Source organism: Delphinus delphis, chromosome 11, assembly GCF_949987515.2.
Source record: "Delphinus delphis chromosome 11, mDelDel1.2, whole genome shotgun sequence".
Lineage (NCBI taxonomy): Eukaryota > Metazoa > Chordata > Mammalia > Artiodactyla > Delphinidae > Delphinus > Delphinus delphis.
In genome coordinates, this window is record NC_082693.1 from 96,451,146 (window position 1) to 96,465,728 (window position 14,583).

General features: G+C 54.5%; 1 protein-coding gene across 2 annotated transcripts in view; it reads right to left on the reverse strand.

Moving 5' to 3' along the window:
• The window catches only part of SCUBE1 (signal peptide, CUB domain and EGF like domain containing 1), a 126,747-nt gene extending 121,847 nt beyond the window's left edge, over positions 1 to 4,900 (reverse strand). For both annotated transcript variants that reach the window (XM_060023990.1, XM_060023989.1), the window contains exons 1-2: positions 4,813 to 4,900; positions 1,114 to 1,245 (exon numbers count right to left, since the gene is read on the reverse strand). In XM_060023990.1, coding sequence (XP_059879973.1) covers positions 1,114 to 1,245; positions 4,813 to 4,900 — 220 coding nt within the window. The remainder of the gene's footprint in view (positions 1 to 1,113; positions 1,246 to 4,812) is intronic.
• Positions 4,901 to 14,583: the final 9,683 nt, after the last annotated feature.

Below are 14,583 nucleotides of genomic sequence, written 5' to 3' on the forward strand. Positions count from 1 at the left end.
GGCCGAACCAGGCGCGATCCAGGACAGTGTCATCTGTCCAGCACTCAGCCTTAAGCAGATGCCCAACAAATGAGATGGATAAACAACGTCAGCATCCCAAGGAGGCAGAGCCGCGTCTCCTACGAAACCCAGCTCCTGTGAAGCTATATACAGAAGGAAGAGGCACCCACCTTGTTCTCAGGTGCCACTTTCCTAACGCGAATCTCACACTTTGAAAAAGGAAGCTGGCAGGGCTCAGAGAGAAGATAAGGAGATGCGAGAGAGCCTTGGGTGGGAACTAAGAGACCTGGGTTCGAGTACTGGCCATGCCACTGTGGAACATGGGCACCCTGCGGGAGAGGCTTCTCCAATCTGAGCCTCAGTTTTCCTCATCTGTGAAGTGGGGGCAGACAGGGAAGATTTGAATCCTGATTCTCACCCAGGGGTGCACAGCAGTCATATAGAGAGCTGTCTCCAGCCCCCTGATGCTGGGCCCTGCCCCAGACCCTCGGAGGCAGAATGACCACACAGACCCTCCTGGACAAACGTTCCCAAAGGTTCTGTCCGGCTTGGAAAGTCCTGGCTCCAAAGACAGCTGAGGCTGCTCTTCCCTCCAACCTTCAGCCTGCTAGGGAGGAGGTTTCGAAGGCCACACGGTCAAACCAGCACCCCAGGTGCAGGGAAGGAAGGCTGGACAGACAGACGGACATCACACAGCCACCAGTCTCTGCCCAAGCTCTCATCCTCAAGACAGAAGACCTGAGCCAGCCCCACAGACGCTGTGACTGCTACGGCGCAGCTCCCTTGGGGAAGCTACACAGGGTACACGGGTAGCTTCAGATTTGAAACTAGGGACCTTGGTGGGGTCACCCCAGGCCTTTACCCCACGCACATCCAGTCAGGGACAGATGGACAAATATATCACTGAGTGCTCCATTTCAATTTCTTTAAAAAAAAAAAAACAAAACCAAAGTTTCAAACCCAGGGAGAGTTAAGCACCCCACGACTCCAAATATCTCCTCCAAGGAAGCAGCACAGGTTCCTGGGGAAACCCGCAGCCTCCCTCCCAAGGCTGACAGAGGCCGCCTGCAATGACGGTGGCGCCCACGGGTCTGGCTGGAGGGCTGGGCTCACCTTCACACTGCCTGCCTTCCCCCTTGTAGCCTGGCTTGCAGAGGCATTTGTAGGACTTGGGCGTGTTCTGGCAGATGGCGTCGATGTGGCAGTCGTCCGTGCCCTCCGAGCATTCGTCCACGTCGACGGCCCCTGTTGGAGGGGGAACCACGAGTGAGGTGTGGCCTGAAGAAGTGGGCAGCTAGCGCGGGGCAGGGAGTTCCTTCTGTCCCTCGCCCTTCCATTGATCACCGGGGTAATTAACAGTAAGAGCCTTCATGTGACCACCTGGTGTGACAGGCAGCGACTGGTGGCATCTTTGGGGTGGCTACTCTGTGCCAGGCACGTTACCAAAGTGCCGGGTCTTATTTAGTGTCACAACAATTCCAGCAAGTAGAGCTATTCTTCCCACTAAAAAGATGAGAAAACAGAGGCTTAGGAACAGAACGAGAAGCCTCTCTGTACGTCTTGCTCTCCTCACAAAGCATCTCTCCATCCCTCCTCCACTCTCCTTATTCTAGAATTTAGAGCCAGAAGCGTCCTCGGAGGAATTTAAATCCATCCCCTTTGGGTTACAGATGGGGAAATGGAGGCTAGCATGGCGCACTGAGCAGAGGCCAGCAGGCCCACGAAGGAGATCTGAACGGGGGCCCCACCCAGCCCCTAGGCTGTGGAAATAAAGGATTCTTCACCTGGCCTCCACAGACCCATACCCTCGACGGGGCTAACGGGCCTCAAGGAACGGTTCCGGTCTCTCCAGCCTCCCCACCTTGGAAATCTAGGTTCAGTCCTGGTTCTCTTATTCCAACTTCCAAACCCAAGTTAGTTAGGTTGTGAGGGTTCCTGGCACTCCCCACCTCCTGCCCGCAACAACCCGTATACACCTTCAGTTGGAACAGCTGTTGGGCAAATAACGTAGAATAGATCCTGTGTATACACCTCCCCCTGCCCCGCAGCTCAGACAGGGAGAGGACCCTCAGAGCACGGAACAACACAGCCAGAAAACCGTAGCTGTAATCTAGGTTCATTCCTCGGGTTATAAATGAGGAAACTGAGGCCCAGAGAAGCCTGTTGCAGGTCGGTAGCTCATTAGGAGCAGAGCCTGGACTCCGCCTCAGGGAAGCAGGTCCAGAGCTTTGCTACATGCCGTGTTGCTTCCAGCCAGCCAAGAATAGAATACAGATGGATGACAGACAGACAGAAGGACTCGGAGGGGAGCACAAGGAACTCTCAGTAGCCACCCTGAGGGCAGTCCCCCAGGGGCAAGCCTGGGGAAGTCCTGGAATGTCCTCCTCTCTTCACGCCTCCGGCCACTCCCTAGCCTGTCTGGCCCTCAAGACTGTCCACTCTGAATTATTCCCCTGAATAGCCTCTGGGCTCTAAATCTGCATGGGGGCCTCTGTGAGAGAACCACTGCCCCCCGCCCAGGACCCTTCCTCCGTGCCCTAGTCCCCAAGGCCCCAGTCTGCCCCTAAAGGAAGAGAGGCATCAAAAAGAAACACAACAGAATCACCTCCCTGCATGCTCGCGCACGCGCGCACACACACACACGCACAAGGTGGCATCCCTTCTCAGGGTGGTTGTATCTGCTCAGGTGAGCAGCCCATCCTCTACAGCTGCCCAGAGGAAGGTGGAACGGGGGCCAGGAGGCAGTCTGTGTAGGAGACCAGAGCCAGCCATCACATGGCCAGGGGCCAGCAGGAACATCGGGCCAGCAGAACATCCCCCTCTGGAGAAGCGACCCCAGAGGGACCCCCGAGAGGGGTGGCACAGCCTCAAGGGCAGGAAGCCAGAGACCAGAGGGGGTCAATGGGCACCCTTCTAGGGGGAGAGGACTGGGGCCGCTTCTGAGACAGGACCAGCAGGGGCAATGGATCACAGATACAGCTCTTCCCACTTCCCAAGGGTCAGTGCACGGTGATGAGGGAGGTAAACTGCCTGGGGCTCTGGAGCCCCTTGTGCCCCCAGTCTCACACGTAGGTACGTGTCTTCGTGGGATGGAAATGGATGGATGTTAGCCAAGAGGCAGTGGGGGCAACCTCCCAACACACCTTTTAAACATGTCTTTCAGTGAGTGCTGGGGAGAGGACAGAGGGAGAGGAAACACAGGCCATGGGTTCTTGCAGGTTCCCTGGCCACAGTCCTGGCCTGGACAGCCCAGCCCAGTCCTCCCATCACAGGTGCTTGTTTGACATTAGTGGTTTCATAGCACAAGGCTTCCATGGGGTGGGGCTGGGGCTGGGGAGTGCAGACAGACACAGCAGAGAGACCAAGACAGAGGGAGACAGGCGCATACAGGAACAATCCAACAGGGCTGAGGGACCTCAAAGCCCAGGAGAGACACCCACAGACACGTGGGGGTGTGGCAGTAGGGCCCAGTTTCCCTTGGGGCCACAGGAAAGACAGCTCGGCTCCAATTGTGGAATAGTTTAAATGGCCCGGCATCCTCACTCAGGGTGTAACTCCCAGGAACAGACCTCCTGCCACCAAACGCAGACCTCAGGGAGCCCCACGCAGCAGCCAGGGGAGCTCAGAGAAGCCAGGGAGAGCGCAGCAGGGTCTCTCCCCTCCCTTCAAGGAGGGAAAGGAAGGAAGCTCCTCTATGGGACAGGGTCAGATGTGGGAGGAGAGGATGTGTCTTCAGCTCTGCGGGACAGCCCCCTCCAGACACCCGAGGGAGCAGGAGGGGAAGGGGTGGAGTGCCGGGGTCCCTGCGAAATCCGTGGGGAGCTCCCACCTCGCCTCTGCTGCCTGCCCTAACCATGTCCCATGCCTGATGCTCGATGCTGGTTCCCTTCTCCTGTGTCTCCTGGACCCCCTCACCGTGTCCGATGTCTGGGCTCCCCTCCCTCTGGTTCCCATGCATCTCCTTTCGTCTGTGTCTTCCCTCAGCCCTCCCCCTCCTGTCTGTCCATCTGTCCATGGCTTTCCAGCCATCTCCATCCTCCTCTCTTTCCCTCTGTCTCGCTGCCTCCTCCCTCCCCCAGTCCTCCCCCCTCTTTCTCCGGTGCCTCTCCGCTTGCACCTCTCCTCCTCTCTCTTCCTTCCCATCCCTTAGTCCTGCCCTCACACCTCCCTCTTCTGAGCCTTTTCCTTCCTGCTACTCATTTGCCTCCTTACTCCCTTCGGTTCCCTCCTTTCCCTCTTTGGTCTTTCTGGTCTCCACTCTTCCAGTCTGTCTTTCTCTGGGTTTTTTTTCCTGTGTCCTTTTGTGTGCCTCCTTTTCTGTCCGTCTGTCTCTCCATCTAACACCTCCCCCTTCTCTTTCTCTCTGCGTCCGTCCTTTTCCCCTTGCTCACCTCCTCCGGGTCTCCCCTCTGGGCCTCCTGCCGCCCGCGCTCCCGTCTCCCCTGGGGGAGAGCCCGTCTGGCTCCGGGGTCCCCACTCCCTCCCGCCTTCAGGCGGGGAGCGGGGGACGGCGGGGGGCCCTCGGCGGGCCGTCGTGCTTTCTTTCTTCCTCCCGCCCTCACACTCCCCCCACCCACGGGGCTTCAGCCCACCCCGCCCCATGCTGCGGCCCCGCCGGGCTCCGGGAGCCTCGCTCCGCCCGGGCTGCGGGGAGGGGCGCCCCGCGCCGGCCGCAGAAGTTACTTTGCAAAAAGGCAGGGCGGGGCGCGGGGCCGCGCGGGCTGTGGCCCTCCCGACGGCGCGGGGCTGGGGGCCCGGCCGGGACTCTGCCGCCGCCGCCGAGCGCCCGCCGCCCACCGGCTCAGGGCTTACCTGGGAGCCCGCTGCCCCCCGCCAGCCGCCCGCGCGCGCCCAGGACGAGCAGCACACACAAGTGCCAGCGCACGGCCGCCGCGCCCATGCTCACTGCGGGCCGGGCCGTGCGTGCGGGCGTGCGGGGCGCGAGGACCCCGCCGACCGGCCGCTCGGCGAGCGCTCGTAGCTGCTGGTTCCGCGGCCAACGCTCGGGCTCACAGTCTCCGAGCCGGCGCGGCTGACGAGCTGACAGCCGCGCGCTCATTGGCCCGCTGCTGCCGGGGGCAGGGCTCCGTGAGAGGCCGGCCAATGGGGGCAGGCCCCCAGCCAGCGGGGGGAGGGGAAGGGAGGGGCGGGGCGGGGCGGGGGGGTCGGACCGGGCATCTGGGGGCGCCCCCTCCCCTCGGGGCGGGCGGCAGGTGGGGGCTAGGGGCCGGATCGCTCGACCGTGGGGTACGCGGTCTAGGCCAGGCTGGAGCTGCCTCTGAGGCTTCTCCCTCCCTCTGTCCCTTGATCACCGCCCCCCCACCCGCGCCCCCCAGCCCCTGTCGTCGAGGGTGGCCGCTCCTTTGGGGGCAGTACCCATCAACCCACCAGCGCGCGCGCGCGCGCGCGCGCGCGCTAACACAAACACACACACAGACACACACACACAGACACACACACACACACACACACACACACACACACACACACACACACGGGAGTGGAGGGGGCCTGCCAACCCTCCCTCGGAGGTCGAGAAAGGCCCAGCGGCATCCATTTGTAGTGAAAGAAACGCAAATCGCTCACATTAGAATTGCCCGTTTGTCCATTCGGTAATGTTTATTGAGCACCTACTGTGTGCCAGTCTCTGGCAATGCAGCGGCGAAGAAGCCAGACAGGAAAAAATCCTGACGATCGGTTTAAAAATTTACGTTCAAAACATTGTAAAGCAATTATATTCCAATAAAGATGTTAAAAAAACAAACAAAAAACCCACAAATGAACTATTTACCACTCCCCAAAGGACAATGGCCTGTAAACGTGCTTGTCGTAGGAGTGCCGCAGGATCCACGTCTGGAGGGACGCCAGGAAAACTCCGTGTCTGCTTTGCGGTCAGTCCTGGCCAGCGCAGCCCATCTCGGGGCTGACCTCTTACCCAGCAAAGTTTGATGCCCACCACCACCGCCCCCCCCGCCACGCCCCAGCCCCAGAATGCAAGGCCTAGGGCCTCCGAGTGCCAGAGCCCGCGGGATGGTGGGCTGGGGGCAGGCAGAGCAAGCCTCAGGTCTTTCCACCCAAGAATTGCTCTGGCCTGGCCTGGAGTCTACACCTGACTCCTTTGGGACTCAGACCTGAGACCCCCGCCTGGGAGGTGAGGCTGGAAATAAATGGCCCTTCTCAGCTCCAGGCAGGACGCTTTAAGGGAAGAAAGTTCAGCAAACCCCAAGGCCCATCTCCTTGACAACCACCAATAAGAGCTCCTTTTTTCTTCTCCTGCTCTCCAGGCCTGCCTGAAAGACAAGACTTTCCTCTTTTTGTCCACTCTGCTTGCACCAGTCCACACCCAACTTTCCTCTCCCCACCAGCTCCCATCCTGCCCCCAACACACACACACACACACACACACACACACACACACACTCACATACACCCTCCAACACACACCCTCAGGCATACATGCTCTCACTCATACACACACTCATATACATCCTCACAGACACATACCGTCACACACACTTCAAGCACGCAGCCTCTCACACACAGACACGTGACCACACACACACTCACACAACCTTCTGTAGGCAGTCTCGGCAGCCTTGGAAAGTTGAATCTGTCCAGCCACCTTGCTCCCAATCTGACTTCATATCACAAACAGCTTGGCACTGGCCTGCTGGCTGAGGCAAGGGGTCCCTCACGTGCAGAGAAGGCCAGCCTTACCCCCCATCACGCCAGACACTTCCTTCCATGTGGTTGCTCCAGCTGGTGGCTCAATGTGGGAGACCCTGCTGTCAGGCTTTATTTTGCCCTCCTCCCAGTGGCGTGGCTTCGGGTTTCTGGGGGAGAAAGTTCTTGTGCGTTAGGTAACAGGACAAGAAAGGTGAGTTGGGACAGGAGGGCAGGTCCTTTCAGGGGCTCTAACCAACTAGAAACAATGCCCTTTAATGTGCTTGTTCGTCAGGGGGCCCCTCACCCCTGGCCAGGTGCCTCCCAAGCTTGACAGTAGCAGGGGATTCTTCTTCCAGGCTCTGTCCCCCCAGATCAAGGAGGAAATGCAAGCAGGGTGGTGGCCTGTTAGACTGTGACCCCCCAGATCCCGGAGGCAGTACTCACTCACTCACACCAAGTCCAGTCCCTAGCCTGCCCCTTCAGGGTGTGCAGAGAAAAAGTGGTTCCTTCCAGGAGGAGATCATGGTCTGGGCTTAGGAGTCAGGGAGCAGAGGAGGAGGGGGCTGGAGACACACACTCAGAAGCCTCCCAGGTATGCACTGAAGGAAGTGGCAGAGAAAGAGGTGGTCACTTCTGCCCCAGGGGTGGTCAGGAAGGCCTCCCAGGGCACATGACCCTAGAATTGGGCACCAAGTATGAGTAGGAGATTTCCGAGATGGACAAAACCACGTGCAAGGTGTGAGGGAGAGAAGGTGGGGGCCTAGGAGTGGATATCCTCCAAGCACCTCGCAAACTGTTAAGTGCTGCACGTGGGTGACGGTGGCATGGAGGACAGCTGCTCACTGAGACTGTGGTGTCTGTGCAGCCAGGATGGGCTGGTGGGGTGAGATCCCGTTTGTCTGGACTCCAGCCAGGGATGTCTCGCAGCCTCTGGAAACTGAGCTAAGCGAGTGGAGGCCCAGGCATGAATCAGACAGTCATTTTGGGAGGGAACATTCCATGGCTCCCCATCACTTTCCAAACAACCCGTGAACATTTTGTGGGACACCCTTTGCCCTCCCCGGCAGTCCTCTCCTTGACAAACCACTGGCAAAGATGGCCTCACAGACACCTTGCTTTCACACCTCCAAGCCTTTGCCCACGTGCCTCCCTCTGCCAGGATCGCCCTTACTTCCCTCCTTCACGAGGCTCACCCCTCCTCTTCTGCCCACCCCTGCCTCCAGGCAGGGTGTAGGGTCTCCCCCGGGCTCCGACAGACCCTGGGGCTTCCCCATCAGAGTCCAGCTCACCCTGGGTTTCACATCGTTTCTTCCCAGACTGGGGGTTCCCGAAAGTGGGGCTCACAGCTGATCCACGTCTGGAGTCACAGCTCCCAGCTGGGGCCTAAGAAATGATTGTTGAATAAATGAATGAACGGACAAAGAAGCAAGACAGACATCACTTAACTGAGAATTCGTATTATTCCAGGGAGCAGTAAAGATTCTTTGGCTATTTGATGCGACCTTGGGGAATGAATCCAGCTGCCCACTCTCTCCTGGGCACCTCCATCCTCTGTGCCTCTGAGTTGGCCAGCAGGACCACTGTCCTCTGGGGCCCTCTGGGTCCCCCTGCTGACACCTCGCAGAGGTCTGAGGAGCAGCAGAGGGGAGAGGAGGAAAGGAGCGCTTCTGTTCCTTCCAGGCACACAGTCACTGCCACCCCGACTCCAGCCTGCTGACCCCAGTCTTCAGCATAAGAAGAACTTACTTTTTTTTTATTTCTTCAGGAAGAATTCTCTTGATTAAAGACAGTTGTTCTTTAAAAACAGAAATTTCTTTGAGAAAATAAAGTTCTCTGCAGGCATGAAATGTCATTACAGGGATGTGAAGGCTTGATCTTGGTGATTTTAGATGCTTCTGTCATCCTCTTATTGAAAATGAACCTTCGTAATAATACTGCTTCGTGTTTGCTCACAAAGACCTCCAAGGCTAGTTTGTTTTTTTGTGATCGCTGGGTGACCATGGGCCCCACAGGTCAGGTTCCTTGGTTCAAGCCCCTACTTGTCAAATGAGGGTCTCAGTCCCCAGGAGCCCTGGACATCTCCAGCTCACGTTCCAGACTCCTCTGAAACAACCCTCCTGAGATTCAGCACTCAAGGGATTCTGACCTACCGCCTGCCTCTTTCCCCAATTATAACAACAGGTACCACGTATGGAGTGTCCCTGTGTACCCGACACTGTGCTCAGACGTCCTGTGCGTTACATCATTTATCCTGAGAGGTAGAAACTGCTACCGCCCCCACCTTACACCTGAAAAAACGGAGACCCACAAGCCACTTGCTGGGACCACAGAGCCAGCCAGTGGCAGACGTGGGATCCGAACCCAGGTCTGTGCGACTCCCAAAGACATGCTCCAAGCCATTACAGCTAATAAAACCCACTTGAAGGGAGTTAGGGTGCTCCTACCTGTAATCACAAAGTGTTACTGTTTTGGTTTTGATATTGAGAAGAGTGGTCTTCACATAGTGGCCAAATTGTAACCGTTCGCAGTTCATATGGTTGATTTGAGGTACCACCCAGTTGTATGCTCCCCATCTTTCTAACAGGTCCACCCCCCCAACCCATCTAGCATGGCAATACTTCACTCTGGGATACTGGGAGGGGCTGTGTAGAAGTGGGAAGCGGGAAGGACGTGACACACACACGTACCCCTACCCATCCCCTCAGGGGTGTATGTGTGGAACTGACTCAAGCAGCAAGGCCATAGACACATCCACAGCAAAAGCTGCAAGTGAATCCTGGAGACATCCCGGCTTCACAGAGGCGGAAGCCTCAGCACAGCCCCGCAGGTCTGCTGCCCCATGGACGCGTCCACCGGAGCCCCTCAGGCACCTCAAACTCACCAGCTGGGCCCTCAGCTCCTTCTGCCCAAGCCTGCTCCTCTGAGGGCCCCCTGCCTTGGGGCTGGCATCTCGCCCCCTCCTCTCCCCACCCACCAAGCCGTGTCAATGCCACATAAGCTCTCCTCTCCATTCCCTGGGCCGCTGACTTGGTTGAGATGACACCAGCTCTCACCCACATGACTCCACAGAGGCTCAAACCCATACCCACCAGGGTAGCTGGAGTCGGTGCTCAAAGACAGACCTGACCTCTCCCGTCCTTGCTGCCTACAGGACAAAGTCCACTCGGGACCGTGGGAGATGGGTCCACCCTCTGCCTGGTAAAGCCCCACGCTTCCCCTCTGCTCCATGCTGCCTCACACCTCTGAGCCACAGCTCACTCCGTTCCCTTCTCTCACAATGCCCTTCCCCATCCCTGTGCCTGGCAGACCACACTCAAGGCTCAGGAGCTCTGTCCTCACAGCCCACCTCCTGCTCAGGGCCTTGGGGAGTGAATCCAGCTGCCCACTTTCTCCTGGACACCTCCATCCTCTGCCCCGAGGGGAAGCTGGGCCAGCCAGCAGGACTGCCATCCTCAGGTGCCCAGAATGGGTGACCTGGGGCCCTTGATCCTGCGTGATCCCCCCCACCAGGGGCACCGGTTCAGCTTTGAAACCTGGAACTTAGCAGATCTTTTGGTTAGTAGATCTGTCTTTCACTTAGGTCAGATGTTGCGGTGTGAAGGTTAGTTAGACTTCCTGGTCACCGAGTCTCCCTTCCAGACCTCAACCCAAGGCTTCAGTGGTGAACAGGTGGCGCTGGCTTGGCCATTCATTGTATTTCATGCCCCTGGCCAATTGGTCCAGGCAAGGCCATGTGACTAAACCAAGCCAATCAGATGTCTTCCCTGGGATTCTCTAAGTGGGGCTGGTGGGGTGTGTCTACTTTCCTATGTGGGCATGGGGCAGTAGGGATGGGTGTCAGAATTGCCTGTCGCTGTGGTTCTATCATGGTGTGGACAGCTGGCCTGAGAGAACGGATCAGCCAGAGAGAAGCAGAGGGAAGATATGGGGAAGGAAAGAGAAGAGAGAGAGGGAAGAGAAAAGGAGGGGAGGGGAAAGGAGACACCTGACACTGTTCAAGGCTTCTGCTCTTAAGACAGTTGTGCTGGCTTCTGTCTCCTACAAACAAAATCGTCCTGCTTAATCAAAGCACAGGGTTGGGGGGTGTCTCCATGATATGACACCATTTACAAATAGGTGTGCCAGGCCTTGTTCTAAACACTACATATATTAATTCATGAAATCTTACAACCACCCCATGAGGTAGGTGTTATTATCCTCATTTACAGGTGTGGAACGTAACACAGAGCGGTTAAGTGACTTGCCCAAGGTCATACAGCAGAGCCAGGAATGAATGAATGAATGAATGAATGAATGGAAAGTATTACCCTTGGTCACCCAGCCAATCAGAATCAGGATGAGAGCAGCTGTGTGCTCTTGATTCCCTGTCCAGGCTTCCCCGATCCTCCCTCTGTCCTGTAGTTTTAGGTGCTCAGCGATGGGGTAGAGGCTTGGCAAATCAGGACCTAAATCCATGCTCGGCTACTTACCTGCTCTGTGGCCTTGGGCAAGACACTGCACCTCTCTGTGACTCAGTATCTTCACCCTTAAAGTTGAGCTAAGCATGCCTACCTCACAGAGTAGGCATGTGGATCTCATAAGATCACACATGTATAGTGCTGGGCACAGAGTGGGCATTGCCACCCATAGCAGCCAGGCAGTTCATTCATTCAGAGGATGTTTACTGAGCAACTTCTTCATGCCAGACTCTGTTCTAGGTGTTGGGGATACAGCAGTGAGTAGGCCAGACATTCTCTGCCTTCGGGGAGCTCACAGCCCATTCAAGGGCGCAGACAATAAGAAACAAGAAAGAAAAGCCTAAGGTGGTGAAAAAGGCAGTGCAGAGAACTGAAGAGGGCGGTAGGATCAGCTGATGGAGAGGTGCGGGGGCCATGCAGATGGGGGCGATCAGCCAGGATCTCCCAGAGCTGGTACCTGTATCAGGACCTGAACATCAAAGGTGCCGAGATGGGAGCGGGGGTGTGGGAGAGTGGTTGGAAGTCTGTCTTAGAGAGTCATGGAGTGGACCTGATCTCCAAAAGCTCTTAGAATCTTTTTTTTTTTAAGCTACGGTGGAGCTTATTCCAAGTCCCCTGCACCAGGATGACTTAACAAGCATCATGGGCACGTGGAGGTGGGGGGGCGGGTAGGAATGCGGGGCGTGTGCCCCAAATGCAGGCCCGAGTGTGCCCTCACCACATGCCCTGCGAAGGCTGATTTGTGCAAGAACGCCTTAGACAAAAATTAACATCTTTTCCAATTTGAAAAGTCATATCTGCTCAATACAGAAAACAAGTCCTGAAAGGGTGACAATTAACTTTCTGCTGTATTTCCTTCCAGCCTTTTTTCTATGAGCATACACACAGAATTTTATCTTTCTAATTTTAATTTAAAATTTAAATTTTATTTATAAAATTAAGATCATGTTACACATACAGCACATTTTTCTGACCTCTATGCTTGTTTTTAAATTTTCCTTTAATTATTTTTATAGAGGCATACTTTACATACAACAAAATGCACCATTTTAAGCGCATGGTTCATTGAGTTTTTAAAAAAGTTTTGTTAGTGGTAAAATACACATAACATAAAATTTACCATTTTAGCCATTTTCAAGTGTGCCGTTCAGTGACATTAATTAAGTCCATTCACATTGTTGTACATCTATCACCACCGTCCATCTCCAGAACGCTTTCATCATCCCCAGCTGTAACTCTGTACCCATTGAACTCTTAACTCCCAATCCTCCCCTGTCCCCAGCCCCTGGGAACCACCGTTCATCCTTTCTGTCTCTATGGATTTGGTATCTCATATAAGTGGGATTATACAGTATCGGTCCTTTTGTGTCTAGCTTATTTCACTTAGCACAATTTTTTCAAAGTTCACCCCCTGTTGTAATATGTATCACAATTTTATTCCTATATAAGGCTGAATGCTATTCTATTCCATGTACAGATCACATTTTGTTTATCTATTCATCTGTGGATGGACATTTGGGTTTCCACTTTTGACTATTGTGAATAATGCTGCTGTGACATCAGTATAGAATTATGGGTTCGAGTCCCTAATTTCAGCTCTTTGGACTGTATACCTGTAAGTGGAATTGCTGAATCATATTGTAATTCTATGTTTCATTTTTTGAGAAACTGCCGTACTGTTTTCCACAGTTGCTGCACCATTGAGTGAGTTTTGACAAATGCACACAACTGTGTAATTTCCACCACAAATCAAGGTAGAGAACATTTACAGCACTCCCCAAATTTCCACTTGCCATTCTTATCAATTGCCCCAAACCCCCCTCCAGCTCAGGCAATCACTGATCTGATGTCTCTGTCTATGGATTAATTTTTCCTATTCTAAAACTTTATATGAATGGAATCACGCCTAATGACGTACTCTTTTGTCTGACTTCTTTTGTTCAGCATACTTTTCAAGTTTTATTCAACACATTCAGCTCTGCAACCTGCCATCTCTCATCTCATTCAAATTAATAAGAATTACATCTTCTTTTAGGATTGAGTTTTTAATAAGCTATGTAGTATTCCATTGCAGAGTTTCAACATAATTTATTTAACCAGTCTAAGCTGATTCTAATTTTTTGCTGTTATAAACGGCACTGAGTGGAACATCCTTGTACCTAAACCTTTGCTTGCTTCTCTGATCATTGCTTTGCAATAAATCCATGGAGGTGGAATAACGGGGTAGAAGGGAACCAACAGTTTTTGTCTTCTTATACCTATTGCCAAATTGCTTCTCAGAAAGGTGTTACCGTGTACTATCAACTTCACCTCTTAAGTAGCTCTTGAACCTGTTGACCCCTCTCCACCTCCTCAATCTCCTCAGCCCTTTAGGGTCACTACCTGGCATTCTTCCCAGTGACACTGCCCACGGAGGCCACCTGCCTGAGCTGCAAGCATCTCTAAAAACCTAAGCCCAACACAGTCCTCCAAGGAGGCAGAACCATCAGGAAGCCAGGCAAGGGATTCATGGCTGCAGACAGGGCGGGAGCCTTAATTAATACTAGGTACAGAGCGGGGGCTCCGTGAATGAATTAGGGGGTCACTAGTTCTCTTCCCTCCCTTCTGTTCTCAGTGCCCAGCAAGTGGTCTGGCAGGGAAGGCACTGAAAATAGGCATGGCAGTGGAGACATTTGCCTCGAATCCCCTCACACATTTTCTCATGGGCTAATTGGTGGCAGAGATAACAGACAGTCAGGAGGCGATGATGCTGGTCAGCGACATCCCAGAGAGGGTCTCCCAGGATCCCGAAAGAAGTCAAGGGCTCTTGGCCCAGAGACCCAGGGCTTTCCCATCCTCTGGGGACTTGATCCAGTTTGCCATTTCAGTGGAACATGCCAGCCCTTCTCTGGACCTAGACCTAGTCTAGTTCAACTCCAAGAATGTCCCCAACACAAAGGAGGAAGGGCTTGTGTCACCATGATAAAGGTCTCCTTACAGCCACCCACGCCAGGCTGCAGACGGACGCAGCTCCCACGCACAATGAGCCATTGTGGTTTTCTTGCCTGACACCCTTACCTTCTAGGACTGTTGGGGGAGTGAGGGACACTGGCCCGAGAGAGAAAGAGCTTGACCAGGGAGTTTGGGCTCTCTGGCTCTGCCCCAAGGTCAGCAATGCTCTTTGATAGCTAGCATCCCCGGGCAAAGCGGGGCGGTATTGACAATGGGCATTTGTGCAGGACTTTCCCAGACTCATTCACACCCATCATTTTGTTTGACCCTCAAAGGCTGAGGTCACATGTCTCATAACCTCTGTTTTGTAGGTGGAGAACCTGAGTCCAAGAAAAGAAAGTACCCCCTGCTGTAGACTTGCCTTGGTCCCACCTAAATTGTTAGAGAAAGGAAAAGAGTTATTTAGTTGCTGTGCTATTGCCCAAAAGAGACAAAGGAGGAGTTATTTCCTTTAGAAAGAAATTTACTG